At 33.6% G+C, this 14,416-nt stretch overlaps 1 protein-coding gene across 1 annotated transcript; it reads left to right on the top strand.

Moving 5' to 3' along the window:
- The first annotated feature begins 888 nt into the window (after positions 1 to 888).
- Positions 889 to 2,960, top strand: LOC105803094 (F-box protein At2g27310). The gene is made up of 2 exons (XM_012635090.2): positions 889 to 1,198; positions 1,773 to 2,960. The coding sequence occupies exon 2, from the start codon at positions 1,790 to 1,792 to the stop codon at positions 2,909 to 2,911; it is 1,122 nt and encodes a 373-aa protein (XP_012490544.1). The 5' UTR covers positions 889 to 1,198; positions 1,773 to 1,789; the 3' UTR covers positions 2,912 to 2,960.
- Positions 2,961 to 14,416: the final 11,456 nt, after the last annotated feature.

Raw genomic sequence — 14,416 nt, 5'->3', positions numbered from 1 at the left:
TAAAGCTATATAGTTCACCTAAAACTTCCCTTATCTTTCTATTTCATTTTATTATCCTGAGGTGCCCTCAGCCCAACCACCTCACCTTGCTTTTTATGATTCTGGTTCTATTTTTTTGGAAATAGCTCTCTCTCTCTTTCATTTTTGAGGTGCAATCGATGCAAAATCACCCAGGTGGCCATATGTGACTCATATTTCTCCGACCCCAATAATGTCTTCCATTTTTGTACCCATAAATGAAAATTCATTACAAGTTCAAATCTCAAAGGTCGTTTTCATTTGCATAAAGTGAAATCTTTGTGTTTCAATCATTCTTTTAAACTGCTTTATTACTGCATTAGTCTCAATTCCAAGAGCGTTGGTCAATATCCGAGGAGTAATTAAGGATGCAAGATTGTTCCAATGTTGTAAGATGAAGCTGTCACTTTAATTAAATAAATTATTTAAAATTATAAAACTTGAATTTTTGTTTTAAACCAAGATTCTACTACTTGGGTCCTCCTTAGGCAGTCCAAAAAGGCGAATGCAACTGATCAGCTGGCCTAGGAGATGGAAAACTGGAAACAAATTGGCATAAGAACCATCAAAATGTCTAACTGTAATTCCAATATCTTCCAGAAAGCTCTTCTTTGTTGTCTTATGGTGTAAGATATGACTCCTTATCTAAGTCACATTTATTTAATGATTAGAACAACCTATATTAAATGCCCTGATAAGAAATCAATTTCTTTCATCTGTATACCGACAATTGATTTTTATCTTTTTCTTTTATAAGACGTGAGGTGAGGAATGAGGGTGGTCAAACTTTTCAATGCTGTTTTTTTATAGAACCAAAATATAAATAAAATAAGACGTGGCAAGAGATGAGTAGGGAGTGATAGAGCAGAACCGGACAAAACAAATGAAGGCAAAAAAATCTGAAAACATGACGAACTGCCAAGCTACAGACACAACACAGTACCCAAGAAAGCTGTCAAAGAAAGGCAAAGCGGAAAGTGACCTCAACACTACTTTGATCTCTTAACCATTGAAATCCCATCCCCATATTGCGCTCTAAATCTTCTCTTCCTTTTTCCGTTGACTTTGATTCCCACTTCCCTCCCCACAGCACCCTTTGTTTGTTCCTGTTTTCCCTGTTATTTCCCTTTACAACCTTGTTTCGCCAGCATGTTTCTTACATTTGCATGCCCAATTTAAGGTAATCTCCTCCTTGTCGATTTTTTTTTCTTTTTGGGGTTGCATTTTTTTTGTTCTCGGAGAAAACGATGAGGGTGATGAAACTGCCCAGAAAAAAAGGTTAAATTTTGGTGTTAATGGTTGTGTTTTCGTATTTCTGTTTGTAATTTTTGAAGTGATCTGTTATGATCTTCTGAAATTGGGTTTGGAATCTGGGTTTTGATCTAACTTGTAAAAACTCAACTCCCCTTTTTTTTGGGTTTTTTTTTTTTTGCATGAAACAGAAAGTTTAAATTTCACTCAGATCTGCTAATCAAAGCAAAAGGATTACATGATTATTTCACACTCTGGTTTGAATCATTTTCTAGACTACAATAGCTTTATCTGAAATTCTGAATAGAGTTGAATTGAACGCTGTTCTGTTGGGGATAAAAAGCTTTTATTGATTTCTGAATAAACCTCTTTTTGGACTCATTTAGGGGTTCCACATTGAGTGGTTATGCACTCAAGTTCTCCTTGAGCTTAATTGAATGTTGTTCTTGAACTTATCTGGTCGAGTAATTATGAACAATTCCATTTCATGTGGTTTTCTGTAGATTAGAGGCCTGCAGCTATGTCAATGGTAGCCATCGAGAGCATGGCATCGTTGAGCACTGATGTTTTCTACGACATATTGAGGCGCCTTGATGGTCCAAGTTTGGCTGCCGCAGCATGTGCTTGTGCAACGTTTTGTTCTATCTCTAGAGAGGAGAGATTATGGGAAAATGTTTGTTCTTCTATGTGGCCTTCGACCAACAGAGAAGATGTTAAAAGTTTGATTTCGTTGATTGGTGGGTTTAGAAAATTCTATGCGGATTGTTTTCCGCTTATTGTTAATAAGGAAGTAACGGAGTATCAGTGGAATGGCTATCTTGAGAACCCCGAAGAGTGGACGGAAGCCGAGTATTATGGCGACACTGTCGAACTAGAAAGTATTTCACCACTAGATTTTGTTTCAATTGTGGATATCAGGTATAAAGATAAAACAATATGCTCAAAAGTGCTGTGGGGTATTCCTAATGCAAATGGATCCAATAGTTGGTTTCACAACTGCCCGTTTCGGATTGATCTTCTCAATTATGCAGCTAGAGATGATGATAGTGAAAGTGAGGTTACCCTTACGGTTTCTGATGGCCTGCCACCTATTACTTCTATGGAAAAGGAAAGGAAAGATGGGAAGCTATGGAAGGAGCTACGAGACGGCCTTCGCCTTAGTTGGATCGTTGTAAACCGGAAAGTTAAACAAGCTGCTAACCTTGCAAGCTGGAGCCCTCTTGGCGGACAGAGACATTGGCCAACAGACAAAGATTTCGTGATAAGGTTCGGGTCTGTGCTTCCTGCCAAGGACATCCTTCCATGTCAAGTAGTGGAATGCATTCTGATAATGAAGTTCAGAGTCGTGAACACAGAAGGGGAGGGCGTAGAGACAACACTCAAATTGACGGAGCTAAGCATGCAGTTGGAAGATATGGAAGGTGCACATGTTAACGGAAGAAACAGTTTGCTTATTCTGAAAGAAGCTCTAAGCTGCAGGAGAAGCAAAAACTACAGCGAGGTTCTAGAGTCATGTCATCTGTACTCGAAAGTGCAGAGTGAGTTGAAGGAGGAAAAGATGAGGAACGAAAGCAGGATAGATAGACTTTGTATCTTAAGTGGCATTGCTGCTTTTGTCACGTTTTGGTATTACATATTGTAAATGTTGATGCTGCTTTTAAATTAGCACCTTTCCTAAGATGTTCTAACAATCTCTGAACTCTCTTTTTTTTTTTTTGCTTTTGATGTAAAGATTCAATTTTGGTCCGAGTAATAAAAAGGTTACAATCGGTCTTCTCTTCCGATTCGATGAGAGGGTGAAGGTATAAAAGATGAATGAAGATGATGGGCCAACATAATAGAGGTGTACTTCCAGGATCTACCTATACATTTACCGACCTCTGCAACGCTTCGCATAAACTCCGATTTTGGGCTCCTGGGAAATACCAAGTTAAAAAAAAACTATTTAAATCAAATCGAATTTTACAATTTAATTTATTTATGATGAAAAACATTCTATATTTTAATAATAAAGATAATCTAAAATTTTCATATAAGATTATTGATTATAGTTTATTTAACTGAATAAATAGTTTTGAATAATTTATCAAATGATGTTTTAAAATCATGAAATAAACTTTACTTTGTCAACAGTAAAAAGAAATTCTAAAATATAGAATTAGTCTAAAAAAATCAATCGAATGCAACGAAGTCACCCTTACATCCTTACTGAAAAACAATGTCTATTATTTTTAACAGTTGGAGAGAAGAGTAGATGTAAAATTCAAACATTCATTTCAAAGAAAGGAAAGACTCGGAAAAGACTAGTACAAACCGAAACAAAAGATCCAATGGCAAAAGCATAAAGTCATCCCTAAAAACAAAAGAAGATCAACTAGTCCTATCAGTAGAATTGGAAAAGGGATCACCACCATGCAACGAGGTTTCTGCCATTTATACGAGTATGATCTTGTCTACCACCAAAGTCTCTCAATATAACTGAACAATTTGATCTAAACCCAAGGATGATGAGCTAGTAACAAACAAAAGGAACAAAGCCTAGAAAAGTAAAAACATAAGCCCAACCCACGGATTTTTTACTTGTGTAATACAAATTAAAAAATTAAATACTCAAAAATACCATTTATTGATGTTTGAAATGGATCCAAGGGGTGGAGGGAGAGAGATGGACGGCACCCATTTTTTTTTTCTGACACAATAATTAAAACATCATTACAAAATGATATGTTTTAAAAAAAATTTTAAAGTGGAGGGGGAGAGATGGGCGGCACTAGTATTTTTTGGTGCAAAAATACGGTCTAAATGGTGGAGGGCGAATTTTTTACCATTTTGTTATTTTTTTGAAGAATTACTAATGTTTTTACACATATATTTTCAAAACAATCTCATTTATTTATTTTTTTTTCATTTTTTTATCCCAATAACAATTTTTTTTATTACATAACATATTTTCAACATTTGTAAAATGTAGTTCTTTTACCACAATAATCCAAAAAAAGTTAAATACCAAAATGGATCACCGTAAAAATATTTTTTAAAACACAAAAATAAATACTGAAATGGGTTTACAAAAATAAATATCGAAATGAGTTATTTGCTTGAAATTTTTACAGTGATCCATTTTGGTTTTTTTTTTTATTGTGGTAAAAGAACTACATTATACCTTGATCTAAGGTCCAGTTTGGAAAAGACCCTTGCTTGACTGAGTTCATCTAGCAGCTCCTCAATAATGGGGATGGGGAATCTATGCTTTATGGTAAGCTGGTTGAGCTGTCTGTAATCAACACAGAGCCTCCAACTACCATCTTTCTTTTTAACCATGACTATTGGGAAGGCAAATGAGCTAGTACTATCTCTGATAACACCTGTGTGCTGTATCTTCTGAATGATTTTTTCTATTTCTGCCTTCTAAACAGTGTGGTATATGTAAGGTCTGATTTTGACCACCATATTTTCATCTTTCAAAGGAATTTTGTGGTCTTGGGGTCTTGATGGAGGAAGGCCTGCAAAGGTACCAAAAATATCTAAAAATTCTTCCAAGAGTGCGTGTATGACCGAGTGCACTCGAGAGGAAGCTGCTAGTACTGAGAGTTGAGCAGTGGAAACCATAACCATTGTACATGGGCATAGAAATTGATCAGTATAAGAAAAATACTTGAGGATTGTGTTGCTGTCATGACATGTATACTACCAGGTATGATACCCTGCAACGTGCAACAATTTCCACCAAAACCAAACTGCATAGTTAATGATCCAAAATTTCAGGTGATTGACTCCCAAAAAGAGCAACCACTGTATTCCAAGAACCAAATGACACCCTTTCAAAGGTAACAACATAAAATCTTTTACAAATTTAAAACCCTGAGTTTTCCACTAGACATTTCTGCATGTACCCCTAGTCAAAAGACATCTACTATCTGCTACAGATACTTTTAGCTGTTATTGTTGCCTTATGGAAAGAGACAGTTTACTCACCAATTTTGTATCCATAAAATTATGGGTACTACCTGAATCCACAAACACAATAGCTTTAGTGTTCCCCACAAGGGCTTTAAATCTCATTGTATGGGGTCCTTCTGATCCTTTAATGGCATGCAAAGATACAACAGGCTCATAAAGTTTGTCATCAATAGGAGGTTCATCTAACTGATCAGAACATTCCTGAAATCCTTTCCTTCTCCATCAGAATGTGATTCCAACAACAACTGGTAGAGTTGCCTCTTAACACATTTATGGCCAGTATAGTACTTGACCCCACACCAAAAGCATAGCCTATTTTGTTTCCTCTCAGCTATCAAGGCTGGACTAATACCTTTAGAAGGTACCTTGGAAGTTTTAGATCCATTAGAAGACCCTATAGTAACTGTAACAGGTGCCCCAGAAGGATGTAGTGGGGTAGGCCTATTGGAAGCAGCAATGTGTCTCATTGAAGAATCAAATCGATTAGTGGAACTGGAACTTGTCAAAAATCCCTTCTTTGGAGAAGTGTTCAAAATATCTTCCACCTGACTAGCTAAATGAAAAGTGTCCACCAAATTATGAGGTTTAAACAACTGTAAATACTGTCTAACCTCATGTTTTAAGTTACTGATGAAAACACTTAAAGCATATGGTTCGAGCAGATCTATCTGGTTCAACAAGCTTACAAATAAATCATGAAAATGTTCCACAGAACCTTGCTATTTAAGGGTTACTGGTTTTGACATAGGGTCTCTAAATTTTCTCAAGCCAAAACGTTCCTTCAAGCTAAGAGCATAACCTAGCCAATTCAACATCTACAAACCTCGATGTTTCTGAGCGTGAAAATAATGCCAGTCCAGTGCTCGACCCTCCAAGTTCAACATGATTGTACAGACATTGTCATTATCAAGAACTGTTTCTGCTTCGAAAAATTGCTCCAGCTTTGACCACCTGGCTCTGAAATTGGTTCCATCAAAGTAATAGCAACCTAACCTGCAACTTTTATCTTGGAGTATTCCTAACTGGTGATGTTGTACAGAGGTATAACGTGAGACTACTGGAGGTCTAGGGACTTCAAGGGGTTCTTTAGGAGGGAACCTTGGGGGTGGTCTCCCTAACACGCCCTTTCATCGGTCTTGTACAACAGCATGGGTAGACACAACAGGGTTGCCAAAATATTGCTCAAGCAGACCATAAGCTCAGATCTAAGATGTTGAAGTTCATATCTGATTTCCCCCTTAAAATCATCCTTGAATCATTGTAGTCAAGTTTCTAGCTTTGCATCGAACTTAACATCCAGCTGGGAAAGCTCTACCTGAATCTTTTCCACCTCTTCATTAAAACATAACCATTTTATTAAAAACCCTACGCATCGTTTAACTCAAGTTTTCTAGCTCATAACTAAACCTGTCCATGGGTCGGGCCACCCGACCCGCTTGAGAAGTAGGAAGGTTTGGCTAAAAATATAGGCCCAAAAAATGGGCTGTAACACCTTTAACCCTTATCCGTCACCGAAACAGGGTTAAGGAACATTACCGAACTTTACAAATTAAATATGGACATTTCTTAATCTTTGGTACACATATTAAGAATCAATCACATAACACTCATATTGTCCCTTAGATGGATCCTCGAGGCCCAATATTCACTTTAGAAGTGAATCGGGATTAAACCGTGTACTAAGGGAACCTTTTTCAAAATCTCAAAAATTTTCTTAGAAGCAGGGGACACACACTCGTGTGGTTGGCCGTGTGGGCATTTGATATGAGGTACACGGTTGTGTCCCAGCCCGTGTCCTTACCCGTGTAACTCTCTGACTTGGGTCATACGGCCAAGTCACACGCCCGTGTGCCAGCCCGTGTGAGTAATTAATTTATGAAATTAAGGTGCAGGGGTCACACGGCCAAACCACACGCCCATGTGTTAGGCCGTGTATCACACATAACTGAGACACACGCAGTGTCTCTACCCGTATGAACGAAAATAAGTCATTTTAAGGCCACTTTTCTCACCCATTATGATATCACCCTATACACAATATTTTAATACCTCAATACATCCCAAACAAGCAATTAGCTCAAGCCAAATATCACATTTCAAGTATGACATACATCCTAAATACTCAAATACTTAAACTTACCTATTTAATCCATCTTATTAGTTTATCAAAATCTACTACTAGTTACATAAACATACATACAATATATATTATTCACAACCACATTTCAAATTATATCATTGCCAATTCAACCTTGTACATGCCATATAAACCAAAATTTACATTGCAAAAACTACCTGATTAAACTGAATAGCGTAGCTTGATGTGTTGATCCGATCTCCCGATTACACGTTAATCTACAAAAATATTAAACAACACGAGTAAGCTTAATGAAGCTTAGTAAGTTCAATAGGTTAAACATTGATCTTACCGAACTTAATATAATAAGTTAAATTGTAAAAAATCACACTTACTTCAGATCAATATCAATAATAATCTATAAATCTTTCAATTCAATCACATAAGTCTTTTACCATTTTCTTTCTGAATCGAAGAACGGTTTACGGATATAGGTACATCTTTCTTTTTGTGCCATAGTCCAACTATGGCCTTACACATGCATTGCCATAGCCCTGCCATGGTATTACATTTGTAGTGCCATAACCCAGTTATGATCTTATCATTAGAATGCCATAGCCTAGCTATGGTCTTACACATGTATCTATAATGCCATGGTCTAACCATGGTCTTACGTTCAATGTGTCATTACCCAATTATGGTCTTTTCATTAAAATGCCATAACTCAGCTATGGTCTTACATTTAAACATTGTCATGGTCCAAATATGGTCTTATCCGTCAATTCATTCTTTTTCACGGAACGATCGTACTCAATCCTATGCTCTACTCGTTTTAAACATTCAATTCAATTTTTATACTTTTACAATAATCTTAATTTCAACAAAAAAATATGAATAAATATATTATACCATTCCTAAATTAACAAATAATCATTAAATTTTAACCATATGAATTTACCTGGGTTGGATTGTAAAATTGGTAATAGTTCAGAGACTACTCGGCTAATTTCCCTTTTTCTCGTTGATCTACGAGCTCTTGATCTAGAATGTAAAATTTTTCATTCATTAGCATATATTTCAATTTTAGTCCACCTCACAATTTATACCCTTCAAATTTCAAAATTACACAATTACCCCTAACTTTTACAGTTTTTGCAATTTAGTCCCTTACTAATTAACTCATCAAATGAGCTAAATTTTCTCAATTAACACTTTATCTAAATATTATAAGCTATTACATAGCCTTTGATAAACAAAATTTAATGTCAAACCCTAAGATTTAATCTTCTTCACAATTAGGTCCTAAAATTAATTTCTATTGAAATTTCTTGATAAAATCTTTATATAACAAAATTAAAGCTTCAAATCAATGTTAATTCATTATAAACATCCAGCACTCATCAATGGTAACTTTCAAAATTACCAATAATATGAAAAACTAATGAAATAGATAGTTGGACGTAATTGTAAAACTCTCAAAAACATAAAAATTTCAAGAGAAAAGCAAGAATTAAACTTACATGAAGTAAAAATATAAAAACCTGCTTAAGAAGCTCTCTAATGGCTGTTTTCAGCTAAGAAATCTTTAGATTTCTTTTATTTAAGCTTAATTTCACAAAATTTACAATTTTATCCTTAAATAACGTAATTCCAAGATTTTTTCTGCTTATGCCTCCTCATCCATTCCTTGGGTGTCTAATTTCCCTTTTATTCCTCCCTTATTTACCATTTATGTTATTTAATCACTTTAACAAGTTTTGCACCTTTTTCAATTTAGTCTTTTTTAATTAATTAACTATCGAAACGATAAAATTTTCTAACGAAACTTTAATGCTATCTTAATGACACTCCGTAAATATTTATAAAAATATTTACGGCTCGGTTTATAAAATCGAGGTCTCGATACCCCATTTTCAAAACTAATTAACCTAATAATTCCTTCTAAACTCAAATAACTATTTGAAAAATCTTTCTAACATCACATTTAATTTGTAAATACTAAATAATAAGATTTACGAGCTTACTCATCGGAATTGGTGACTTCAAATCACCGTTTCCGTTACCACTGAAAATTCAGGCTATTACATGGGCTTATGTAAAAAAAATATGGCTTATTTAGAAAATGGATCGGGCCTTGAGGAAGGCTTTTTGGCCCGATCTTGGCCCAGCCCCGGCCCTAATATGCAAAATAAAAAAAACTGTAGTTTTTTTGTTGTTTTTTTAATTATTTTATTGGTTTTTTTCACTATTTCGCTACCATTTCACAATTATGTTGCTACTATTTTGTTGTTATTATTTGGATATTGTATAAGTCTTGTTTTATTGTTAATTTTGTTACTATTTTAGAGGTATTTGCTTGTTAAGTTACATATATCTTAGTGTTATTTAAGTATACATATATTTTTTTAAAATTTATTTTTAATTTGTTGGGAAATATTTATTTAATGTTTTAATATTTTTATGTATAATATTTTAAAAAAATTATATAAAAATTATATAAAAAATTAAGACAGTCAGGCCGGGCGAGCTTTAGGCATTTTTATCTGGGTCAAGCTTTGATAAAATTTTAGACTCCTTTTTTAAGTCGAATTGAATTCAAACTTAATAAATGAGCCTAAAATTTTTAATTAAGCCGACCCAAACCTAATCAAAGCTGACCCATAGACACCTCTAGTGTAAAAAAGCGTGACCAATAAAAATGAGATTCCTGTTGATTATGATGAATGAGTTGCGTGAATTTCAATTTTATTCAGAATTAAATTAAATATATTAGAAAAAGCGTAAGGCGCTTTAACTTGCTTTTCATAATAATAGAATACTGTCCAAAACCAATTTATGAATTACGTTTTCTTAGATGCCGACCTAGGAAATAAATCTTTTGAGTACGGGAAAAATTTGTATAAGGCTTAATCTAATCCTTTCTAAATTTAAATTCTTTTAAAACAGTTTAATTTATTTATCAACTTTTAAAAGAGTAAAATTAATTTTCTTAATGAAAATATCAATTAAAATGTTAAATTTTAAACATAATAGTTCATGTGACATTCCAATCGCACTTCATGCTTCTTCTTCTTTTGGAATTTTAAGGAATTTTTATATATATTTTTATATTTTATAAAATTTAAATTATTCTGATATATATATATATATATATATTAACATGAATTACGTGGGTTTTCACGGATTGTCATTCAGTTTTCTTTTTTTTTCTTTTGAATAATAGTCGGTTTTTCTTTAAAGAGAAGTGATTTAACTCTTTTTGAAAATTAATGGTCAAATTTAGCTAAAGAAAAATATGACCAAATTAACGTTAAATGTAAACACTAAAAGTTAAATTTATCATTATGTCAATTATAAAAGCTACACTTTTAATTAAACTAGATTATGACATATTCATTATGTAAGTAAAAAAATTGTAATATTAAAAGTTTATATAAAATTAGATGCTATTTTGGTTGAAATGATAAAGTTAAAAACTATAAAAAGTCATATTGTCTACGATTCAAATCCTTTAATTTATAATTTTTTTTTGATTGATATAAAGTATAACAAGTTAAAACACCCTTATAATAATATAATTTACTTTGTATAAAATAGTTTTTTTAGTCATTACCACAGTAGTCAATACCACACCAATGGTGGCACCATTTTTCTACAAGAACTAGTACGTCTTGGCATCAGTTTGTTTCGATATACTGTTTCGGAGCCAATTTTTAAAAAAAGATTTAATGAAACAATTCAATTTTAAGAGGTGTCGAAAAATATGGATTCGAAATCGAATACCATAAATAGAGTTATAAATATATTAAATATGGAAAATATATTATTAGACGGTTAAGTAATTGAAGCGAGAGCGATTAATTATAATAAAAATTACATTATTAAATTTTAATATAAAATGTCATGGAGTTGAACTAAGGTTCAAATAAATAACCATTTGTATAATCTGGATAGTGGAGTAGGATGTTAAGAAAGTTAATTATGTATTATAATTTAAGTAAGTTTAATTAATTCGTTACTCTAAAATATTTAAATTTAAGCGAGTGGGCATCATTTTTTTAGTTTTGTCGTCCAAAACTTGAACGAAAGACAGATTATAGTTTTAAAAACAACATATAAATTTAAAATTTAAAGGTTTATTTGTTAACAACGACAACTATAAACTGAGAATGATTTTGATATCATTTCCTTGTAGATGAAGGAAGCAGCAAGCAAGATGCGTCATTCATGGTGCTGTGTGTGCATATAGGGAAGAAAGTTGTTTAATGACGTATACATAGATACAGGCGTCAAGTTTGAAAACGTATATCATTTTTGTTTTTCCAATTTACACTTAGGAACTTGTTTTTTTAGTTTTGGATTTGTCAAATAATTTTATTTTTTTAATATTATTATTAGGTAACATGTGACGTTTTAATAAAATATTGAAAGAATCAAATATATTAAAATTTTACATTGATTTTTTAAAAGAAAATAATTTTTTAAGTTTTTTTAATTTTTGATAGGATAAACCTGGTCGTGCATTTGTTCATGTTCATTCTTAACATGCATCTTTTTATTTTTCTAATTTAAAGATCTTAATTTAGTTTTATTTATTTATTTTCTATAATTTTTATATTTTTATACTTTTATAACATTTATTATAAATATTTAATTTATATATTTATATATTCCTTTTTTTATTTTTTTTAATTATGTTATATCCCTTTTGGCCTAGAATGCATGGCAGCATAGTAAGTCATCTGAGAAGCCCCAGCAAACACCACTCCACTCATCACTGACTAGCTAGTCATGAGAGGACCAGTGACCTAAAATGCCTACTTCCACCCTACATCTCGTTTTCTTCAGGTTAGTCTTGCCTTACATCTTGTTCCTCCCTAAAAAGATATTGGTTACTCATCCACTCTCTTTGAAATGGTCTTGCCTACTCACCTCTGTGAACAAGCCACTCGTTCCTCAAGGAATCCACTCTTCTGTTGTGAACGTGATTCTTTAGGACACCAACTTTGCACTGCAACTTAGAATGAATGATAAAATGTGTCCTATTATAGACATAAAATGTGTCCTATTATAGACATACCTCCCATGCATTCCACAATGATGACCCAATAGCAGGCTTACCACGACAACACCACTAAACACATAACCTCCACTATATACACCCCCAACTTGATGAAGAATGGATCGATCCTCAAGCATTCTAGCCATCTTATTGTCCTTAGTCTACTCCTTTGTACTCCTAACCTCCTTGCTCACTTTACTCCTCTAGCTCTCCGCCCTATCAGGGTGAACCAACCTTCACCAGAACCACCACATCCTCCTTGTGGCTCCTCCCTTGTTGAGACCCCACATCAACAAAATATTTTTTTTAAACCTAGTTGATTGTGTGGAACTTAACATCAGTAAAAGCAGGATTAAACTGTTTGACCAAATCCAAGTTTTGAAATTAATGTGGACTAAAAAGAAGTTTAGGGAAAAGCTGTCAAGTTTAAAGATTAGATGTTACTTTATCACTTTAATTTAAATATTGATTGACTACTACTAATGGTGAATAAAATAAAGACACAATTTGTATATAAAATTATATATTTGTTAAACACGATGCCTAATACCTCCTATGCCTCCCATGCATGAACATCATGCTCAATGAAGAGAGTGTCGCCACAATGCCATCAATGATGTTTGTTACCTCATATCCAATCCCATTAATGTGTTCAACTTCCCAAGCTCACCAACTCTAAAGATGATCACATCAAGACACATCCAAGCCATACACTGACTAAGGTTTAGATTGGACTTTACCAAGGAGACAATCATACAATAAGTGACCCAACCCAAACCCTCTTTCACATATAAATACATTTCTTCCAAAATTAGAAAAAGAGGATAAGATCTACCATGCACAGACTGCTCAATACCACCTTTAACCCTTTTAAATAACCTTTCTTAGTGGTTTTCCACACCACCTACAATGTGAACAACCAACATTATCTACCCCACACCTTTTATAACTTAATTGGTACCAAAATTGGCACTGTCTGTAGAAAGTTGGATGAGAAACTATGGGTTAACAATACCAGAAACATTACAAAAATACAAGTAAATAATGTCAACTATGAGTAGTATGATCAATATTACTAGAACGAGTACTACAAATTAATATGAGTATAGAGACAATTGGCATGGTCAATTGGAGAACTACTAGTATGGTTATGATCAAAAGTAATATTATCAACAACAACTAGGAGCGAACTATCAAGGTTAGTCTTTTTACAACCAATAGGCCAACTAGGTGGCCAGGGAGATTGCTATCAACAACCTTTGCAAGAGCAACCACTTAGATATTATCATAATTTCCCAAATCAACCAAATCTTCCTTAAGGCAACCAATAATAGTAACACCATGAGACTAAGAGCCCTATCTTACAAAATAATAATCCCATTGCACAACAATACTTTAAGCTTCAAAAATTGTTTAGGCTCTTATTGGAAAAGTACAACTAGCAAAACGAAGATGATGCAATAGAACACCCAAATTTGTATATATTTGTTGAGGAAAAATAAATTTCGTGTTGGGCTAAAATATCTACAAGCCCATTTTGGGCCCAACATTACGTGTAGCCCATATTGTGTGAGTGGGCCCCAACCTTGATGAGTTTGGACCTGCACCCCTTGCACGCGAGGCAGGATTCCAAGCTTAGTTATTCAATTACCCTTTAAGAGGGTTCTCATATATATACACATCTCACACTTGGTATTTAGCCAATGTCGGATTTAAGCTTTTCTTTTCCTTAACAAATATTTCCAAGTAACTTACTTTGAGCATCAATTTCTCATTCACCACTCAACCATTTTGAGCACATGATATCGTTGTAAAGGTCTTATGCAGTAGAATATGACACCATAATTTTATGATTCAAATATCCATATTTACCTATTGAGAATATGCCTCAAAGTTCTCATAAATTACAATTTTTCCAATAGGGACCACCCCACTAGAGTAGGAAGGAGAGATGCGGAATGTAGTACATAAAGGGTGGTATAACAGCCCGATTTTTTAGTGGTGTAGGAAATAGTGATTTCAAGGCCACCAAATCCGACGAATAAGTT

The sequence above is a fragment of the Gossypium raimondii genome, chromosome 11 (assembly GCF_025698545.1).
Source record: "Gossypium raimondii isolate GPD5lz chromosome 11, ASM2569854v1, whole genome shotgun sequence".
NCBI lineage: Eukaryota > Viridiplantae > Streptophyta > Magnoliopsida > Malvales > Malvaceae > Gossypium > Gossypium raimondii.
The sequence above is the reverse complement of the archived record's forward strand: the minus strand, read 5'-3'. Positions and strand labels throughout refer to the sequence as shown.